We start from the raw sequence: 22,321 nt of genomic DNA on the forward strand, positions 1-22,321 counted from the left end.
AAGTGTAAGGTTTATCCTACCAACTATGTAGAAAATATGGTATACAATAAAGTTGCAGTACAAATGTATGGAACTACCAGACAGAAGCATTTAGTCTTAGAAAGCTATCATTAACTGAACAGATTTCATGACTAGTTTAAACTAAACTGAACTTTTCCCAGGCCACATACAAAACAAAACAAAAAAAACAACAAAAAATCCCCACAAAGACATTTGGATCATTTAATGGCGAAGTTATTAAAGATGTTTGATTGACTGACTTTTTTATGTTAGCAAAAGTGTATTCAGAGTGGTGCCTTCTGGTAGAAACATGTCTTGAGTACTTTTAAAAATACAAATATGTTGTTCTCAGTTGTTAGGATAATGGGTGTAGAGGGATTTTTGTGGTTCTATCGTACTCATAAATAGATGTAGAGAGAGCACTCACTCCGCATAGGGAGGCAGGGACTCCACTGAAGCTTTCGAAAAGGCAGGAGCTCGTTCCATAAAGGCTCCCTTACAACTAGTGATTTGAATCCACACGTCCTGAGGAATGAGACGTTTAGCAGACTGAAAGAAGTATTTAAGAAATAAAATGAGAATGGCAGAAGCCTTGCCTCTGGGTTGGTTCACGTGTTCCTCGCTTTTTAACAGTCCACCATCTAGTGCTAAAGCTGGCTGAATCTGTGGCATCACTCAGCAAACAGCATTTAGCTTCCCCAACACAAGAAACTGTAGTGCACTCCATGGTGCTTACTGAGTTCTGCCTAAATCTTGAGTTTATATGCTCAGGCCATAGATGATTAGACTATTCAATATTATTAAACCTGAAAATAAGAAATATCATGAAGGGATAAATCCATAAAACACCTCCAAATTGGCCGAGATTATATCCCTTGAATATTAGGGAAGCAGCATCCTCACAAAAGCTGATCTGTAACTAAAATTTTGGGTATCTAAAAAACAAGGGAAAATGTAATTGAAATGTTGAAAACTGCCAGGCTCCAACACTTCAACACCCAAGTTAAGTAGCCTTTTTTTCAATAGGTCTGAATACCAGCTAATCTTCTTGGCCCACTTAATGAGTTGACATCTTTGAAGTAATCAAATAATTTCTTTAAACTCTGAAAAGTAACATATGTGCCTATACTTAGGTCTGAAATTATATCTTTTTCTAACCAAATAGATCATTTTTTAAATATTAAAAACATATTTAATACTTTCATATACTTTTGAACTAATAAGTGGCATATCCCTAAATGTTTAGAATTAGTGGCCTACGGACAGACATATTGTTCCTGATATTCCTGATATAAACATCAGTTTTTTGCTTTTGTTTAGAACACAGCTGCTACACACAAAGAAAGATAATACAGCTGTCCTTCTATAAATGAAATTCACAACTGGCTTGCTTAAGATTGTCTTGGGAAGAAAAAAGAGAGCATGTGCATATGCGTATGCACAAACCCAGATATCTCACACACATACACCTTCCATTTTTCATGTCGAAGAGGATAGCTATAAACAGTTAGTTATCAAAAATGCCTTGGGAGATTTTCTAACCTCGTTAACAACAGTGCACAAAACTTTCATTTCTAATAGAAAAGGATTATAGAAAACCATTAGCAGCTGAAGTGACAGCAGCCTTTGGGGAGTGATCCATCTCATTGCTCTTGAGAAAGAGAAATCAGGGTGGTAGATGCTCAAACGCAAGTTCTTTTTCACTATCTGGAATTTGTCTTTATCTGACAGCTAAAGACAACACCGTAAAAATTCAGTTCCTTGGCTATTTGTGTACCAAGCAGCCACCAAGGACTGCATTACCGACAGATCTAGTCGGAGAATGTAGTTAATTACACTCAATTCTAAGTTAAGGTTAATTAGATTTTACTGAGCTACAGCAGAAAAGCACTCTGAATACTATGTTAGGTGTTGTTTCTTCGTAAGAAACACTTAATACACTCCAGATATGGATTCTAATGTACAAAATTCAAAATATGCTTTTGGCAATGAAAATGTGTAGAATGATGCTTTATCCTTATATGAATAGCAGATTTGTTATAATAAATATTTCATGCCTTCTGTACTGACATGATAACTGGCAACAGCACAGCTTTTACTATTCACAAATGGCTGCAAAAAATCCACAAATTACTTACAATTTTAAAATTTGTACAGCTATATGAGACACAATATTTGATACAAGTATTATTGCTTTAATAAGCTATACTGAAAGGATATTATGAAGGTATTCTAGCTGTTAGAATCACGAATGTTGAATGTTTACAGTAAATTCTCTACATCCTGAAACAAGCCACAGGAGAAACATATGTAAAAAAGTGCGCTAGCTATAAGTAGATAAAGGATAAAAATTACCACACATGAGAGGAAGAAGAAGAGAAAAAAAAAACAAAATAACAGAGCAGGAAAATATCTGTGTTTAAAAAAACAACAGCAACAAACAATCCAGTTTTTAACTAAATAAATAAAGACCCCACTGGATATACACAAGAAAATGAACTAGAAAAGGAAACTATTAGAATGATTACAAAAAATTATATACATAAGAAATGTCTTTCTCAAAGAACCAGATGGCTTTCCATACAATTAAAAATATTACTTCTTTGAAAAATATTATAGCTAAGTGTAGAATTATATTCTAGAATATAATGTTCCTGCTAAAATGAAGAAGATTAAAAAAAAAGGAAAGGCTTGATAAAAGAATGGGCACTACTGTAGTTTTGCAGCATTAATTAAATAAAGTGAGAAGCCTCAGAAAATAAAGATTTTTGAATTCAGTTAATATAATCAAGTAATGAACAGGCATACTATGAAAGAAATTCTTCTTAATATGAAATTCTGCTAAACACTTTCTCACATACAGCTATAAGTGCAAAGCAGACTTTCTAAATTCCAGACCATTTCATTCTAGTGCACTCATTTTTGCTACACATTAGCAAACTGAACTAGTGTTAGCTTTAATTCTCATATTAATTTATTTATTCCAGTATATCCATCTCACACTAGATAATCTGGACCTTGAATAGGACAAGCAGTTTGCATAAAATGCACACCACACAGGAAAATTGTAGCATAGAAGGAGTAAAATAACTTGATTTCCTAAAATTCAGCCAGATTTAGTTGAACAGATGCAAATTCGTACATTCATTTAACTTTCAGGCAGCTTTTGGAAAATCCATTGCCAATAAGGATCATTAGTTAAATTCTTTGAGCTGTCTTCCTTACACTTGATTACGTAATGAAAGTCATTGTAATTACAACCAGTTCTATATGGAGAACTCAAAGATTAGGAACACAGAATTAGGATGAAATTGCAGAAAGTGGTATTGTGAGAGAAAAATCTTGCATGCAAATTGAAATGTAGCAAATCATCATCAACAGCAGACCAAAGTGCAATACTGTTTGTGCTTTTAACAAAATTTGCGCTATTATTATTATAAGAGTATCTCACTAAACCTTATTTGCCAATCCCTCCATATATGAACAGTAATTTCCAATACAATGAATGGGAGTTTCATCTTTGAAAGAACTGTAATATTTAAATTGTTTGTTAAATAATGTGATTAGGCATGGTAACAAATGAAACAGAGATGGTATATGGCCTAACATTTAAAAGAGCTGGTAATACAGATAAGATAATGTAAACATTGTAATTGCTGACTTCATGAGATGAAGATTTAAAGACACAACCTGCTTTCTCCGTCCAATTTTTCCACTCGCTAAAACTTGAAAGGAAGAGAAGAACAACATTCCTTCAAGTTTTACCAAATATGCCCATAAAACTATTGTAATTTAATAAATGTTACATATTATCATATTTTTGCTGCAAAGATCCATATTTTGCTATTTTACATTCCTTTGATAAAGAGCCAGTGTTAGAATTTTCATCTTTGACAATTATTAAAAGCAATTTTTATTTTGTATTCGATATTTATCCTATTGGATAATGAGCAATCAGGTTCAAGTCTTAATATGCATATTTAATTTTGGCAAAAATATTCAAAGGAGTTATCACCGAAAGATTCTTGTAAATAATTTCTTTTTCCTTTTAAGGATTAATTAGAACGGCTTCTTTTTGAATGGGAGTGAGAAAAAATCACAAACTCAGTATTAAAACACAGAGCTATTCATGACAGTTCTGTAATTTGATTCATGCAAATCCGTCAGGGATAAAAATCAACCACAATTTAATTTCAAACCTTTCCCAACCAGCTGCTGAACAATTTAAGCACTACTTTTCTATTTTTACTGCAAGATAATGACAATGATGAATGCTTTTACTAGGAAATAAATATTCATTAAGCAGGCTCAGATCAAAACTATACCCTTCCCAAAGCCCCTGAATGTGCAAGATCCATTTGCCTGTTGTAAGAGATTTATTTGGGAGGAATATGGAACCATGCCCATGAATGCATCTCATAACAATTTAATAGTTCAGTTAAATTAAACCTATGGCAATACTTAGTTGTAACCTCAGTAATCGATATTATTAAAGTTGGTGTCAACTCTAGTAATACCAAATATACATGGGTGAACCACTGATTAGTTATGGATGTAGATGAGATAAAGAGAGCACAATTCTAAAGCACTAAAAAGCACTTATATGAAGTCAACTGCCAGTAAATTGCTTGATGTAGGTCACTGTTCTTCCACCCAATCTAGGCATGAACCCATGAAGTTTATAGACAAGGGCCAAGTGGTGGCTCATTAGCCATGATTTACATGTTTTATCACCTTTTTTGTGCTTAAGAGTCTTTCTATCAAGAGCGATTATTTAAAATGAAGAATGGCAATAACATTGGCATATTGTGTGCTCTAGAAATTGATTTGGGACACTCAGTACTCAGGAGCACTTTAATCAATTGGAACTAAGCCACAAGTAGTGAAAGGTCCTATTATCAGTTATATGCATCCCTTGCTCCAATACCTCACTATTATGCTTCACAGGACATACCATACCTCCTTGCTAGGAAACTGAAAATACCCTGATTTGCTAGAGCTAATAAATATATCTCTATATTATATATCTATATCTATCTACCAGCAAGATGGAAGGAATAAAATTTATACGATTAATGAACTACAAATAGATTTGATTTTATACAAGCTGACACTAGTGTAGGTATGGGTTTCCTTACATTTCCTCTACTGGGGAAAGATATAAATGGGCTCCTACAGAGGGCCATTCAGAGCACCTAGCCACAGCTCCTGTTTTGATTCTCCCGCAGAGCTTCTTTCTCATAGCTGACTGTAGGCAGATTCTAGCCTCCTTAGACTAAGTTTTCCTTGGTTAAAACCTTTTCTTCCCCAAAATAATCACAGAAAAATGGAAATGTAGTCTTCATGCTGATGACAATTTGAAATTGTTCTAATTATATACAGCACTTAAGCATGATTTTTTTACAAGGCTTTCCTCACACAAACATAATTCTGCAAAAGCTGATAACCCAAGCATCTACTTAGGCTTACAACTTTAATCTTATTCTCTTCTTATGTCAATTCTACGTTGGAAAAATTCCACCAATTTCAAGGGATTTCACTGCCATAAGTGATGAAGAAACCAGACGGTAATACTTAGAGTTCTGCCATTGCCTACATTTCACTACCTGCTGGACAATATTTTCTGTCCAGTTATGAAACTATAATAATTGCATAGAGTAGATCCTCAATCAGACTGTAAACTTTTGTAGTCTAGCATGGAATGGAACAGCTAAATTTTACTTTTTTTAATAAAAAATATTTTTGAATCAATCACATCAAAATAAAGCTCCGAGACCAGGTGTGGATAGGGTTCACGCATTTACTAATTATTTCAAATTACAAACAAACAAAACTTTAACCACAAACCAGCAACTTTGAATATGTAACTGCCCCTCTCCATCCTTTTTCTCGCACATGAGGAAGTACTTTGAAGGCATCTTAGTGCTCTTACTTTTCTTCCAAATCCAGGTGAAACTATGCCTAAGTGTCTTCATAAACAAACACCCACACATGCACACATCACAGAGAGGGGCCAAGCAGTCTCGAAATAGATATGTATGAGAGTAAGCACAGGCTGCTAATATACAGTAGTCCGAATATAACAGAATCACGTCACTGTACAGAAAGATTTGTACCTTACCTTGAGACACTCTTCTTGTTTGAAGAGATCCTCGCAATCCTTAAGCTGAAGATCTGGAGAATTGAGGCGCTCTTCTACTTCAGACAAGGCTTGCAGAAGTTGGAGGATCTCTGCCAGGTATGCAGAAGGCACATAAGTGGTTTCCACAGTCACACCTTCAGTCACCACAAAAGTTGTATCTTCATGAACTGTTTGCTAGTGTAGATATACAACAGAATGCTTCCTTTAGTTTCTCAACACTACACAATCTTATAACTTAATGCAATTTCCAGTTCACAACCTAGAAACAATTAAAAATAACTTCTAAGGACAAAAACTGGAAATGTCTGGGGTTTCTGACATAAATCACACACACTCCACCAGTCTGTTTGAAAGGGCAAGCACTAAAACTGATCCATGAAAAGTGTACAAAGTATTTTGTTCTACTCTCTTTCCCGGGAAATGAAAATAGGAAATGCAAGACTACACTGTGATTCCAGTACTACTGAGACTTTATTGCTAACCTTTCCATTCTAAGTTCTTGCAACTCTTTAAGAACAGGTCCTCCATTATAGCAATTCCACACAAGCAAGGCTTAAAATTCTAAATAATTTCAATTTCCAATAAAATAATGACTAGTGTAAGAGGTACAATTGCTTAAATACCATATGACAAAAAACACCTAGATCAGCTCAGCACTTTAAATATTGTACTAACAGCTCTCTATTTCAATCAGAAGATACAATTTGTAATTTCTTGACTGGAAAGTTCTTTAATGCATTCATATTCCTGAAAGAAATCCCAGCAAAATAACTTTTCAGGAAATTAAGCATTTTCATCTGGACAAATATGATCTAGTCACCTATTCTGACAGCACCATGTGTACACCAAGTGTAAAGAATATTTTGGTTCCAAGAAAATAGATAGTTGGTCTATAGTGTCCCAAAAGATACTGACATATAAGGTGACAAAACAGTAACAATTTTGTAAATTCTCTGCATTTCTGATTAGATGCATTTGTTGATCACAGAGGAAAAGTAATACCAAAAAAAGTGCGCCTTGGAGCACAGGGAACAGTGTCTACTTCATTTAATTAAACTCCAATTACATGATCACCTGCAACTCCTTTAGAAAAGGTCAAAATTAAAGATATGAATTCTTTGCAATTTGATAATCATAGGTTATTATTTTTTTCATCATAGCACCTAGGAGTCCTAGTGTGGGACCAAGATTCCACTGTGCTTCATGTCTATCTTCTCAAAAATATAATTTTTACTTTGTGAGGACCACAAAGACATTTTACAAGTAATTTCTGGAAAACATCATTTCAAAAATCACACTATTTAGATGCTCTAGTCTTAATACAGACAATCATGGATTTTGGAGCCGTGAATGTGAAAGACACAGGACCAACAGTCCTGGAGAAAATAGTATCATTAGCTAGCCAGATGGTATGTAAAGGAAAACAAATATAAATGCTATTTTGCACACAGTACCTCAGCAAAATGTCTCATTTCAATTTATCCATTTGCCCTGTCCGTCCTTTCATTACATGCTTCTCCCCACACTTAGCAACTGAGTCACCTGGTTCTTCAGTTTTCTTCTTAGAGTCTTAACATATGCATATAGACACTCATGAAGATGTCTGCATTTCATGTATAAAGTCCACAAAGTTATCTGTAGACTTCTCTTATTCTACTACATTTCTTATGCAAATTTAACAGCTCTGCTTACAGTCTTCTCACTAAATGACCTTTCCAGGATAACTGCTAACACTGAAACCTCTCTAATTACAATGATATCACCTCCAACATTTTTATTTAAAATAAATTGCTAACAAAATTTTTGTTTGACCTCCTTCATGTTTCATGAATCACACTCTCTGCAAAAATAACACTTGTCCCTATCCAAAGAGAAAGCTTTCCTAGTTGATTAGGAAATGGGAGATTCCCAACAGAACCACTGAGGCATGCAGCAATATATTTTCATTCCTCAAGACTTTGCACTGTGACGCTTCAACATGTAGCTCCACATGAAGAATATTTTAACTATAACTGTATTTTTCTTTTTTGACCGAGAAGACAGAATATTTATATTCACAGTAATTAAAAGGGCATGTTAGGTGTGCAGGTTATTCACTCAAAATGAGGTCACATGAATTTATAAAGTGATGCATAAAATATAATTAGCTTTTATAGTTTTATTATTCTAAACTATTTTTTTTCAGCCCAAGCTTGGGCTTATAACTATGTATGCATGTATGTACACATATATATGAAATAGAATCTGTGCCTTCATGCCTTAAATAATTTCTGAAATCAGTCACAGTCAAGCAGAAATCTGATGTGTGAGCACTTCAGCGATATCATGCATACTTAGAGAAGTACCCAAACTGGGTTTCTTTCAATCACTGCTATAAACAAGCCATAGAAAAGCACTCCCCAAGGCAAAATTAATTAAAGCCTGAAGACAGGACTGAACCTTGTATGACCTGTATGGCTTACTCATCCCTCAAAGTATATGTAATATTTAAATCCTATCAATGTTAATGAGATGTATGCAGTCATACATTCACACTTCTCTTTACAGAAAACATTTTATATTGATATTTCTCACAGTTGGTCAATTACTGGTATAGTTCTACAGGCAGCATGACTCTAGTGCAAACAAAACATTGATGTTTATATTACTAGTTCAACTGTAAAGTTCTAAAACTGGATAAACAAATAGATGAAAGCAGAAGTCTGCTTGAAAGCAGAAGTCTGCCAGATCCTGCCCTCCTATTTGGCAACATTATTTCATACCTTATTCTAAAGAAGAGTAACAATCCAAATTCATTAGCTTCTGAATACTATTTAAAGAAAAGGCTTGGAAGTTTTCGCAAAACTGAAGGAACCGAGGATTAAACTTCTTTGCCTTTAGTGAAGATTGCAAGAGGCTTGCAAGAGGCCATCTTTATTCCTTTCTTCCTTTCATTGCAAGTACCATAAGAGAGTGCAAGGCAGAGGCTGGCATCTTGCACTAAATCACGCAGGCCAGGCGTAGTCACAACTGACAACTCTAATCAGAAGAGAAAGGAAAATGTTTCTGGCCTCCCTCTTTGCTGGCTGGAATTATTGTGCTGCAGCAGGTACGAGAGGGGCAAAGAGCACGTGCCTGTGTGCCAGACAGGCACGTTTACCAGAAATGCCTAATTGAAACTCAATCATTTGCTAATATTCTAATGAGGGAAACCAAAGAAAAGGAGTCTGAGGACTACTGCAGCATAGGGTGACTAGCAGGCAGTGGCAGCTAGGAACCACCACTTCTAAAAATCATATTAATTCAGTAAAGATATATGTCATTGGCTAATGCCAAAGTGGCTCATCAGAACCAAGGTAGCTTAACATTTTCTAGGGATTTAAAATAAATAAGTGGAAATGAAAGTTTTAGCTAATCTTTTAAGAGCTATAATAATAAACTGAATAAACTGAATCTGACAAAGTGGCAAAATACAGTTACTTGAAAGTCCTCTAGCTCAAAAATACCTGATATTTAAAAAAATGCATAATACAATTAAACTATTCGGAATGATGGGGAAAGGGTGGTGTAAATGGCCACCTTCATTATCCTTATTTCTGCAAAATATTTTTTTATTGATATTAAATCATTTTGGTAGTTTTACTCCAACGTCAATATTATACTGATGCACAAATCATTTCTAATCTCTGAAAAATCAACATCCTTTGGGTAAGGCTTATCATTTCATGCATTGCTTTTCACCATGTGTCATTATCACTAGAATAATAAATTGAATTTTCTTCCCCATCACTAAGCATTTTTAATTAAAGGGAAGAATCTTTCCATAAATGTGATTCTACCGGTATGTGACAAATAAACTGATTTTATTGATAACTAAGTCCTATCAGGTGTAACACAAAGACATGAGAAATATCCACAAACAGTCCCTTAGCTGAGCGGACCAATAACAAACAGAAAAAAGGAAAGAAATAAAAACTACAGGAATAATGCATTATGCTCTGATTAGTATTCATACATCTAGAACAGTATCACATGGTAGCGTCACTCGGAGAATCCTTTTAATTTTACTTTTAACACTGGAAAGCCAAAATGGAATCAAAGATATTTATGTGACTGATATATAAACTAACTTTGTTATCAAATATAGGATGTTTTTAAAAGACCCTAAGTATTTAAACCACTGTCCACCCCAATATAGCCATTCCACCCAGCTCAGCATATCCATTTCCTTTCCTCTTTCTGCAAGGGGAACAGTCCCAACATCCCTTTTGGTGTGTAACAGCTTGCATCCAAAAAAATCTCCAACTTTTTTGTGTTAGGCCTTGGCAATCATTTTATTCTAGGTCCATTCTCACTGCGGGCCCCTAAACTAATAGCAGCCTTAGTGCACTGTGCTTTTAAATTAATACCTCACAAAACCAGAACACACAGGAGGAGTGAAGTGGAAAAGTACACCACCCATCAGCACTACTAGACCACGACACTGCTCCTAGCAGCATCCTGATGAGCAGTTCAGGAAAAAAATATGTGCTTCCTTCTGAAGTGAGCTAATGCTTGAGAACGCATTCTTTCCAAACAGCTGTAAGATGTATGAGACTATAAAAAAGTCAGTCATCTCTGAGGAATAAATGTAGGTGTGCTACAAAAAAAAAAAAAAAGAGCCAGATACCAAACACTTTCTGGACAAAGGCAGACGTGCCTCAAAAATTCCAATAAACTTCTGAACTGTTTATTGCTTTTTAGAATAAACTCTAAACTACGTAAGACTTCCTAACTAGTTGTTAGCAGCAATGTATCAGATAAACAAAAAATTAAAAATGGAAAAGCATGATGAAATGCTGTCAGAGATGATCAATAAAATCATTTTCAAGTATGTATATATATACACATATACATATAAAGAATTTTTCTTGTTATACATTCATTCCTATGCAAATTGTGAGTGATGATTTCAGCTCACCTTCAGAAAGACAAATTCTGTACCTTTAATTTTGCTAGGACATCTTGCCCTTAGGTATGTACATATTTAAAAGGTACATCAGAATGATCCAGAGAATATGGAATTTTTCTTTATGAGATTGGATGGCCTTAGTCAATCACAAGCAAGTAATGTATCAGTACAGAAATAAGCATCTCTTTCAAGTACAGAGAGACTTTAAATCCTCACTACTGGATTAAAAATTTAGAAAATGTTTATATAATTCCATAGAGGCAAGGCCTTTAAAGGCTCTTGACAGCATTAAAATACCCATAAAATAATAATAAAAAATATATTTCACATTTTCAAGTAAGAGCGTACATATTATTTTATGTTTTTTTCTACTCATGCATGATTGTAGTGTACAAAACCTTGTGTTGCAATACTGAAAATATGTATTTTAATAATTGCATCCAACTTCATCAGTGATTTATATAGAAAGTGAAACTTAAAAAAAAAGTCATGATTTGCAGTACTGTAGCCCCAATCCAAGAGCAAAATCTATGCTAATACACATGTACTAGAAGTTAAATAGATAAATTAAATGCAAGTCTTTGCAGGTTTGAAGATCATGGCATAATTATTTTCATTTAGATTATATTCACTAGTGTAGATTTGCAGAATTAAAAATGCATGTTTATGAAAGATATTTTTTCCATGACTTTAGAATGACATTCCTTAGTGATCTGATCACAGAGGAAAAGATTCCAACATAAGGGCAAATCACTTTTTCTTGTCACTCCCAACTTTGGAACATGTTAAAGAATTTAACCTTGGAAAAATAAAAGTCACCATGATTAGACCACAGAAATTGTCCCTTGGAATTTTTTTCTGTATAGTACATGATACTTATATTGTAGATAACAAAACAAAGCAAACCAAAGTTAAATACTGAAAACTCAACCCTTTGAATTGATATCACAAAGATACTGATGCAGTAACCAGGAGTCATTTTGCCCACACCTCACTTCAATCGACTGAGAAGTCTGTATTAGGTTAGAAAAGTCATTCTTGGACTAAGAGTGCTTTATGTCTCGCTATACTTCACAGCTAAGGCATACCTTACTGCTTGAGAAATACTGCATTAGCAGTCATTTTTATACAATGATCTATAGAAATGAAATAAGGGCAGTTAAAATGAAACTACCATTTATAATACCACCCTTTTGAAAACATTTCAGTAAATTCTACATGCAAGGAGTAGTAAGAATAGAAAATTACATGATTTGATTTTGAAAACCATCAATCAACAGGCATAGGCCAGGGTGAACTTCCTTCCACTGCCTTATTTCTGACCTTCATAACTTGATTGAAATGCAAAGCTTTTCTCCACAGGAAAAGGTCTATTCCCTATGCTTTCAGGCTCAAGTTTTGGGACATCTTTCAAAAACCTCTGATAGTCATGCTACATTCTGATGAGCGCTGTAAGGTGGTTTTGATAGATACCTGTGGATGCTTGACTCAAACACTTGGTTGAATACTTATGCCACTCAAAAAATATATTTTTTTCCTTTGAATATATTATTCTCGCATTGAGATGAAAAAACCAAAAGATATACACAAAAGCTGTATAGTTCATTTTAAACATTAAACCCTGAGTAATTAGTCATTATACTGGGAGGTTTTCACAGTTGTAAAGTTTAGGATTTCTCTTTTTGTACTTTCAGGAGATAAATGTACAACCTAAAAATTATGAAAAGGCACTTCGGTGCTGTGGGCAATCTCCTGCATTCGTCACACCCTCATGCTTTTACAGCCCCCAAAGATGTCAAATACCCTGGATGAAGAGATAAAATGAACAGTTTTGCCAATCCCTTTTCCTTTTCCAGTTGCTTAACAGTGTTTCTGTTTAATTTCAGCTTAGATTTTTGCCTCCAGATCTGGTCTGTAACTGTAGTAATTTAAAACAAGTAAAAGGAAGTCAGTATGTCTGTATGTCATGTGACTTTAAAAAAATATTTGTAACATTATTAAAGGAATTATTTAACTAAATAAAGACTTCACCTCATAACTCAGCAATCACCGGGCTGGCAATGTAGAGTCTCTAGCATTTTGGGGGGAAATTAACTACCAATGAGTCAAAAAAGATAACACTTCACAAATTAGCAGCTCCCTGAAGCTCACTCACAATTTGATGACAAATCTATTACAGTTATTTTACAATTAAATACAGGAACACATAAAAGAGTAATACTAAATCCATTTTAGATATAACTCAGTTGATTAATTTTGTACCCAAATTGAAGATATCTTTATCTGAATGGATAAACATTTGTCAGATTGGAAACATTTAATCTAATCCTTCTCTTGCTTAATGATGCACTAAAATGAAGATGACTTAATTACGCTGCATGGTGAAAATAACTGGTTGCACACATTTTATAAACCTTACCCCTTTTCATGCATGCCTCCGTCTACTGAAGAATTACAAATCAGTACATAAATGGGTATGTACTCATGCTCCATTTTGGAATGAGAGAAAACATAAGACTGTGCAATCTATGTTCTAAGCTGACTTTAAACAAATATTTAAAAAAAATATTTAGAATTTTTTATGGGTTTATCTGGAAAACACTTACTGCAGAATTGGTTTATGTGTCACTCTTCAGTAGGCAATATATATTTGAAAGTGTTTATATGTTAACTACAGAATAAATAAACCCACAGATTTGCTAATCATTTCTTGTATTAATCTTATAATATTTTTTGCCGCTGCAAAAATATGTACAGACATTCTAAAGCAATTGCCATATTTAAGCAAATATCTGGTCGACAAATTAAAGGATTAAATTCTTCTGCACAGTCCTGTGTCTTTGTAATTCATGATGTCCAGCTGTGACAGGGGGTATGGATTTCATCAAATCGTACGGTACAGTCAAATTCCCCTGCACAGCAGGAAACTCCCTAAAGGATGGAAGGAATTTCAAAATTTGTTAAGCTCAAAATAGAATTTCAAAATTGTGTTTCTCGGACAGTGGTTAGCTATAGAGAATAAACTGTGTATTCAATGACAAAGCAAGCTTCTCTGTGTTATGCTGGATGATGGCAGTCCTACGATCAGACTTTGGTCAATGCCAATTTATTTAGTGGCTGATTGACTGAGGCTGCAAACAGGACATGGATTCCAGAAGCGCCCTAATCCTAGACAGTGTTTATGCATGAAGCTTAGGGCGGTCTTGAATAATAATATGTGTAGCTTTACTGCCTGACCACCAAGGAACCAACTAATGTTCAGGAAAGCACTGCTGTGTTAGAATGCAGTCCATTTGATGTCTAAATTGACGGATCCATTCCTAGTGTTGATTTGTGATACTAACTTTGTAGATATTTATGCCATCTGCATCTGTTAGCTATTGGGTGTGATAATTTAGAAAATAATGTAAAAATACCATTAAAGTACCACATTAGTGTCGAATGCTAACAGCTTCAGAGAGCAATGTTCTAAACCTTAAACATTGCCGCTTTCCAGAAATGTTAACAGGCATTACCTAATTATATTTTCCCTCTTTGGTTCTTAAAATAATGTTAATCTACATTTACAGAGATGCAAGCATACAGAATAATAATAGGGTTTGCCACTTAGGCTGATTTTGTTACTCCAAGACACAGACTTTTTAAAAAAAAATGTGAATGAAATTGCTGTCATTCCACTAGTTTTGAAAACTAAATTAAATATACATACATAGATATTCAGCAGTCACACTGTACATATACAAATTTACTTCCATCTGCACCTTTATGCACACACAGATGCATCCATGCAAAGAATGAGTAAGTGGCACTGACATCCTTAATGGCAAACAAGAAGTTGAATATCATCTCTTAAAAAGATACTATCACTTAGGGCCATATCGCTCTGCAGCTGGTCTTTCCTCTTATTATTTAATTCAATACTATAAGCAAGCAATTTTGACACCAAATTCCTCACCGTATAATTTATTATGAGAGCAAATTATGATATACTGCATTAGAGAAAAGAAGATACTAAATAGCTGTCTTGTTTCCCACAAAGCTAGGTAATTATGAGGAAGAAGATATCATACTAGTATAGTGCTCAGCTTTGCTGCTGAAAATGGAAACGAGAGTCAACCGGGTGCTCTCTCTCACTTGATTCTTTAACCAGAGGCTGCTGCTCTTGTTTCACTCTCTACCATACATGGAACAATACAAAAAGATTGTGGGATGATTCTCAGCATCCCTCAGAGCACATTATTATAACCATATCATATAATTTCAAGGCACTATCCTAAGCCGGCATTTAGTCCAAGCTGCAGCAAGAGTTCTCATTCCAACACGAAGAGTTAAAGATGCCAAGTTTCACTTTTAAACTACTGAACCTGATTCAGATCACTTCATTAAAGATTATGATAGACAATGAAAAGTGGTAGAGAAAAATCTTTCCCATAAAGTTCTGTCTTCTACAAGACAGGAAAAGGATTTTTTTTTTAAATTCATTCTATTAAAAGATTGTAGATTTGCAGTGATGATTGTGAATACTGTATAGAATTAATAAGTGAACATGATAGAAGACAAATGTGCCTTTGAAGAAAGAACTCAGTCAGTTCCCCTTGTAACAACAGAAGGCTATAGATCGTGTCGACTTAAATTACTACAACACTCTCTGCATTCATTTTAGACACAGAGAAGTTGAAGCGCATTTTAAAAAGCATCTTTAAAACAAGCTCCTCTTCAAATATCCCAAAATAATACTCATATTCAGTGTACTTCCCATAGCTTTCTTATCAGAATCCTAAATTAGACATGAAACTAGAATTAAAATATTTGAAATAGAATTAAAGTATTTGGAATAAATTTTCTAATAGCAACGTTTACAAAATGACTATTTCTCTGAGAATTTCCAGGTTGATGGATGCTAGAAAACTGGTGTTAACATTCAGCTGTGATTCTCTTTCCAAAGATGCTCATTCATCTTCACCCCTTTCTCTGACCAGAGTCAAAGAAAGCTGCACTGTGTAAAGTTATTTGTTGGAAGAGCTGCCACTGCAAAGGTGAGAGCAGTGAAATGGTGTCACAGCATCACCTCTGCCCTGTCCTTGGGAGACCTATGAGAGCACAGGGGAAACAGATACTGCATTCTAACCTGTCACTATATAATTCTTATCTTTTGGACAGCAGATATTTTCCTATTTTGCTTTTCTAATGTCCTTTCTCCCTTTTATTCCTCCTCCCCCTCACTCCTTGTAGCAAGAAAGAAGAATTAGCTTGCCCCTTCTTTTTGGCAACCATCACTAATTTATTTACTCAAAGAAATATTTAAGAGAAGAAAACTACTTCATTCAAACGCTGCTGGTTGCGAAAACTGTGGAAAACAAGTTTCTAAAGGAATGACAGCACAAGTTTAAGAACGCTCTTATTACTTAGCTTCAGAGAGATTTAGGACAGTAATCTCCTGTTTATCTAGCTATGACAGAGGAGACTTTTTTCAACTGACTTTTGATTAGATTTTAGAAAGTATTTTTATAGGTGACCTAGCAGTAAAAAACCCTTAGATTTCATTAAATAAAAGAAATAGAACTCCACAAGGAAATACTAACTGAAAACTGAAAGATGCCCTTAAAAACCTGAATTTATACAACCACTTGAAATTCAGATGTAAACTTGAGAAGTTACTAATCTGGTTCCAGAAACTGATCACTTGCTCTCTCACCTGAAATGATCTTTCAGGTAGGAAACAGATCTTCTGAATTTCTGAGTGCTTTATAGAATCTACAAGAGAATAATCTCTCCTATTTGGAAAAATAAAGCTTACTATATTTATTTTATACTAAGCACTCAGAGTGTTGGCATTTTATCTATGTCACAGATAACAACTGTTTTGAAGTGCTCAGCCTAAATCACTTACCTTATAGAAATAAATATATATTTTGTATAGTTATTTTCCTTATTCTCTCTTGTTCACCACGTAGTCTTATTGGTACAAAAAGACAGTCTCTCTTACTGTTTATCATTAGATCAATTTTATTATTTTTCCCAGTATGGGCAAAGTCCAGGCCCAATTAATTCAATAGTAAAATGACCATGAATCTCAGTAGATTTTTTGTGTGTCACTAAGGAAATTACTGAAATGACTTAGGTAAGCCTATTTTTTTGCTTGTATATAAATGATATGTACGTAATTTTGACAGCTGTTACTAGGTTGCAAGAAAAATATTGCTGCGGCCCTAAAAAGACACTGGCTTACTGTTAACAGCATACATAGTCCACCAGAGACAGAAAAAGAGAAAACGTATGGGATGGCAGAAAGAGTATTAGTTAACTTGAAAAAATATGGTAATAGAACATATAAAATAAGAACTTAAGTAGTGTAGGCTCTGCACCTGTTTTCATCCCAGAGAATGCTTTAACATGATAAAGGCCTTCAGTACCCTCTACATGCAGAATAATTTCAGCCATCACAATAAAATCTAAACTGATCCATGGCATAAGCATGTTCAAAGACTGCTGAAATGGAAGCACAGAAAAAAATTGTGTAAAATAAGTATTCACTAAGGGCTAATTTAATTAATTAAGGCTAACTATTATATCAATAAACCATTTTGATCCTGATTTGAACTAAAAGATGTGAATCAAGTTTTTTCTCTGCGTAGGATAACCATTTTATCACCCTGGAACTCTTGTATAAACTGTTGTAGAAAAATGGGTTAACTGGAAGCTTTAGGGTTTTTTCTAAAAATACTGTGCAACTGCCAAGGCTTAATGATTTTAGGTTCTGCAGAGATAATCTAGAAATAAATGTCCCCAGACCTCCCTACTGTTATCATTTAAGTGAAACAAATTTTATTGAAAAACAAATGCTATTTATTTTAATATGAAAAAATTACACACAGTCGCTAGGATTAAACAGTAAGGGCTTGATTTTTGGAGAGTATCTTCAGCTCCCAAGGAAAGCAGTGTAATTTGGTGGTTAATTGTCATTTTAAAACAAGGCTGTAAAATCTCTAACTCTTCATTAAGTTACTCACTTCATAACTGAAGTTACTACTGACAGGCTTCAAACTGAAATTCTTAGTAGAGATGAAGCAGAAACTAAGCTTTTCTTAACACAGAAATAAGAAGCTAAACTGCCTTAGCTATATATTTGAACTTGCATGAGCCTAGGAAACTGGAATTTCCCCCACTGAATTTGCCCTACAGTTTATGTTGCCACATATATGTGAAGACACTGCCTGGGAGGGGAAACTGAGACGACAACATGAACACTAAAAACTTTTTATGGTTTTGCTGTTTTTTCCCATTCAGTGTCAGTTTAGGCAGCTTTGTGCTGCTTTATTTGTTATTGCATCATGTTTATTCTGTTATTTCGATAAATCACCTTTTTCTCTAAGGATGCCACACTTCCCTCTTTGAAAACAATGTCTCAAATTGGCATTAAGCAGAACATGCAGTGGGTGAAGTGATATAAGAAATATTTAAAGCTCATTATGTTTAGTGAAGAGTAGTTATACTTCATCTTTTTAAGTTTATGCTTTCAACTACATCATATCATATTACCAAAATCAGTGACAGAATATTCTCTTTTGTATATTTATATATATGCACATACACATTTGTCAAACAGTTGCTGCATATTGACTGCTGTGTATCTGAGAAACAATCCTGATGTTATTAAAATCCATCATGCTAGAGAGAACAAATTCTTGTATTTTTACAGTTGCTTTACCCTTTTGACAGGTATTTCTAAGAAAAATTGGGGAAAAGTAAAATCCAGGGGGGCATGATCATTCTAATTTCACACTTTAATCTCAGAATTATAGGAGCTCCACCAAAGGTGGCAAATACAGTTCTGTCATCGAGCCACATATTTAAATGTCTTCTTCAATGCAGCGTCTTGCTATGTTTATTCAATGAATCTTAATGAATTGCAAGGTATAAAGTACAACCAAATCCACAGGGCTTTACAGTGACAACTTTCAATTGTTAAGTAAGTAAGTCTGGTTGCTGTATACATCATCAATTACAAATGGAAAATGTAGAAATTTCCTATTTCTTTGCTTTAAAAAAAGAAATCCCTTTGGGAATTTTTATTGCATCATGATTTTATTCAGTTGGCTGTTAACATGAAAAATTTCTGTGAAAGTTATTGTTGCTGGTGTACGCATGTATTTAAGTGACTACTTTGAATTTTCATTTTTCTTTTGTATTTTTAAGTCTTGGACAAACAATTAATCCTCACAACATCCCTGTGAGGTAGGTATTTATGCTGTATTAAAAAAAAAAAAATAAAGGAGTCAAGACAAATTCATTCTGTTTCAGTGCCTCAGCAAAGCCAGAACTAGGACTAACAAAGCAATTGTACTTCTCCTCACTCCGATTTGAGCCATGGAAATACACTGCCTCTCACCAGTTTCAACAGCTTCTAAAAAACTTCAACCATATTTCATATGAATGCCACCATGCTCATTATCAGCAGAGAAAGATATTTTTCATGAGAAATGAGAACTCTAACATAAAGTATACTGTAACTATAATGTACACAGGTAAATTTAATTGAATAACACCCTCATTCCACAGATAAATATTAAATAGCCCTCCTGCATACACTATGGAGATTTTAAAATTTAAACATTATAAGTATATAAATATAGAAATAAATTTTAACAATAAGAATACATGCAATAGTTACATGACTTAAAAAAAAAGTCAATGACTATATATATTTCATTGACCAATTCAAAAGCACATGTGCTGATTTATTTATTTCTACATATTTTAAAGCAAAATATACTAATATGTATTTTTATTGATTTGCTAGTAAAGTTTTATAATGGATATACCGGTCCTCTGTCATGGAAGGTGGTGGGGGACATAAAGGACACAATGACAGCAGAATATTTTTATATAAATTACACGTTCATTCTTATTTCTTACTTGCTTATCAAAGGAACAAATATATTCGTTATAAAAAAAAGACTCATACAAAAGACAAAGTGAAGCCTGCTCTAGCTCCTTGCCAATATAAATGATTTGCAACAGATTACATCCATCAAGTTTAATACAAACCATAGTAATCTGAAAAGAGTAATCATATGGAACAAGACTTAATAACATACAAACCAAAGTTAATGTTTCTCTGATTGCTTCCATTAACTGCAAGGCTATCCCAATTATTAATTTTATATATTCATTACATAATTCAATAGTAGAAAAGTTCAAAATAAAAACAGATGAATACATTCAGTACATTAAAAAAAGGACTGCATTCACCAAAAGGGTACACATTATTGCTTATTTTTTGAGCATTTTTTTTCTTTTTTAAAACATGGTCCACCATATAGCAAGTCGAAAGCACACTTTATGTATTGAAATTTTCATTGTCCTGTCAGTATGACTGCCCTGTAATCTAGGTGCATTAAAAAAAAAAATCAAAATGATAGTTTGTTGAAACACCTCTTTAACACTAGCATTTTTAAGATTCCAGAAGAGCACATAATGCAACATCAACTTCCTTGCTAGTAAAGAGGAGTCAACTTTCTCTTTAGTTATATAAAACCAAAAGGTCAGCAGACAATGAGCACAGAAATAGGAATGGCAAGGAAAAAACTGCTGTATGACTGCAAAAGCAACCTTTGGTAATCTTCCAAATGGATGATTTGCCCAATACCCATTTTGATCACGAACCTGGAACAGTTACAGTTTATTTTCCCTTTTATTTATCCAGTTATTGTAGCATGAATAAACCAGTAAGTGTAAAATTATTTTACGTATAATTAAACCTTTCAAAATTATCAAGATAAAAAGTTGGTTTAAAAAATGACGTTTCCATCCTGTCAAATAAAAAAGTATAGTTTCTTGCAAAAACTCCTTCGAGATTTGAAGCATTTGAAGAACTGGCCATGTATACATAGTGTAAGAAGAAATTTTGTAATCTCTTCCTAAAGTGAGTTTTATACGTGTTATGGATAAATAAAAAACAATTAAAATTGGCATGGGATGGGTAGTTTGAAAATAATACTTCTTTCTGATTTACACATATTTATTGAACAAAATATATGCATGGCAAACTGACATGATTAAACTGGAAAATGCCATGGAAAAATAATGAGGCAACAGAAATAAACATGAGTTTTTCATTGCTGAGTTTTCTGTAGTTAGCTGATTTAACTTAAGGGCAATTTTAAGCCCAAATGCAAAAGCAGAGAACTATTGTATTAGAACATAAAGATTCCCCCACTCGCAGACAACAGGGTTTTTCTTATTAATATCTGAAGAGTTGACACTGCCCCTGAAACTCTCCCTGTTAGTAGGATGCTGTTAGTAGTAGCAGTTGCAAACGTATGAGTTTGCCGGTAACAACTCACAATTTGTGCATAGTTGAGTCTTCGAAACTGAGCAAATTTGCTCTCAAAATCTCGCCAGCGCCTGCTGAGCTGTATCAGGATTGGCTCCACTGCTTTTGCAGCCCCATCCTTAGACAAGCGTTCAGCTTGCCTGTGCACCGCTTTCACATCTTCCTTCTTCTTCTGCAATTCTCCATCAATCTCCTAGTGAGCAAAACCAATACAGGGCCCAGGACAGTTAGCTAACTAGATCCATCAACTTAGAAATAGCAAAATACTTTTGTCAGAATTTCCATTTCCATTTTATTGTTACAATTAAAGTGTACAGTTATTTCATGTCTTATTTTACAGTTAGACAAAACAAACATAACTTAAATTGAAGAACCTTCTTGTAGATTGTCTGTAGAGGTGTTAACAACTAGTATACATTGAAAACTAGTTAGCAAAGGCCAACAGTTTCCACTGCCTGATGCTTGCTAGTGCACTCTGATGGGCAACTGGAGAAACTCTTTTATCTGTAAGGGTCAGTATATTCAGGATAAATAGTGTTTGGACAGTTACAAAAATATCACTTGACTAAATGTATTACTTAACTCCTTTTTTACTCTGTGGGAAACTCAACAGAGAATGAAGCAAAGAAAGACGATGCAAAATAAAGTAGGAAAACCTTTGACTATGTAAATAAATCTAGAGAGTTTGACAGTGACATATGAGTATGTTCTGATGAAAATGAATGTGCTAACATGAGAAAGAGGTCATCCATATATCGGTAAGTCATTTGTTCATCTGGAACAAAGATACATAAAATCAATTACAATGTTTACTAGAAAACATTTGATGCTTTTTAATACATTGCACACTTTCAAATTATTAACAGAAAATTTTATTTAGTGTGTTTCAAATCACTTATATAGCATTTCGCAT

The 22,321-nt window shown here is 34.1% G+C and overlaps 1 protein-coding gene across 1 annotated transcript in view; it reads right to left on the reverse strand.

Annotated features, from left to right (window-relative positions):
• DMD (dystrophin) overlaps window positions 1-22,321 on the reverse strand; it is a 1,189,181-nt gene that overhangs the window by 687,078 nt on the left and 479,782 nt on the right. The window contains exons 41-42 of the mRNA XM_067297573.1: window positions 21,419-21,601; window positions 6,122-6,316 (exon numbers count right to left, since the gene is read on the reverse strand). Coding sequence (XP_067153674.1) covers window positions 6,122-6,316; window positions 21,419-21,601 — 378 coding nt within the window. The remainder of the gene's footprint in view (window positions 1-6,121; window positions 6,317-21,418; window positions 21,602-22,321) is intronic.

This window comes from Apteryx mantelli, chromosome 1 (assembly GCF_036417845.1).
Source record: "Apteryx mantelli isolate bAptMan1 chromosome 1, bAptMan1.hap1, whole genome shotgun sequence".
In the NCBI taxonomy this organism is placed as follows: domain Eukaryota; kingdom Metazoa; phylum Chordata; class Aves; order Apterygiformes; family Apterygidae; genus Apteryx; species Apteryx mantelli.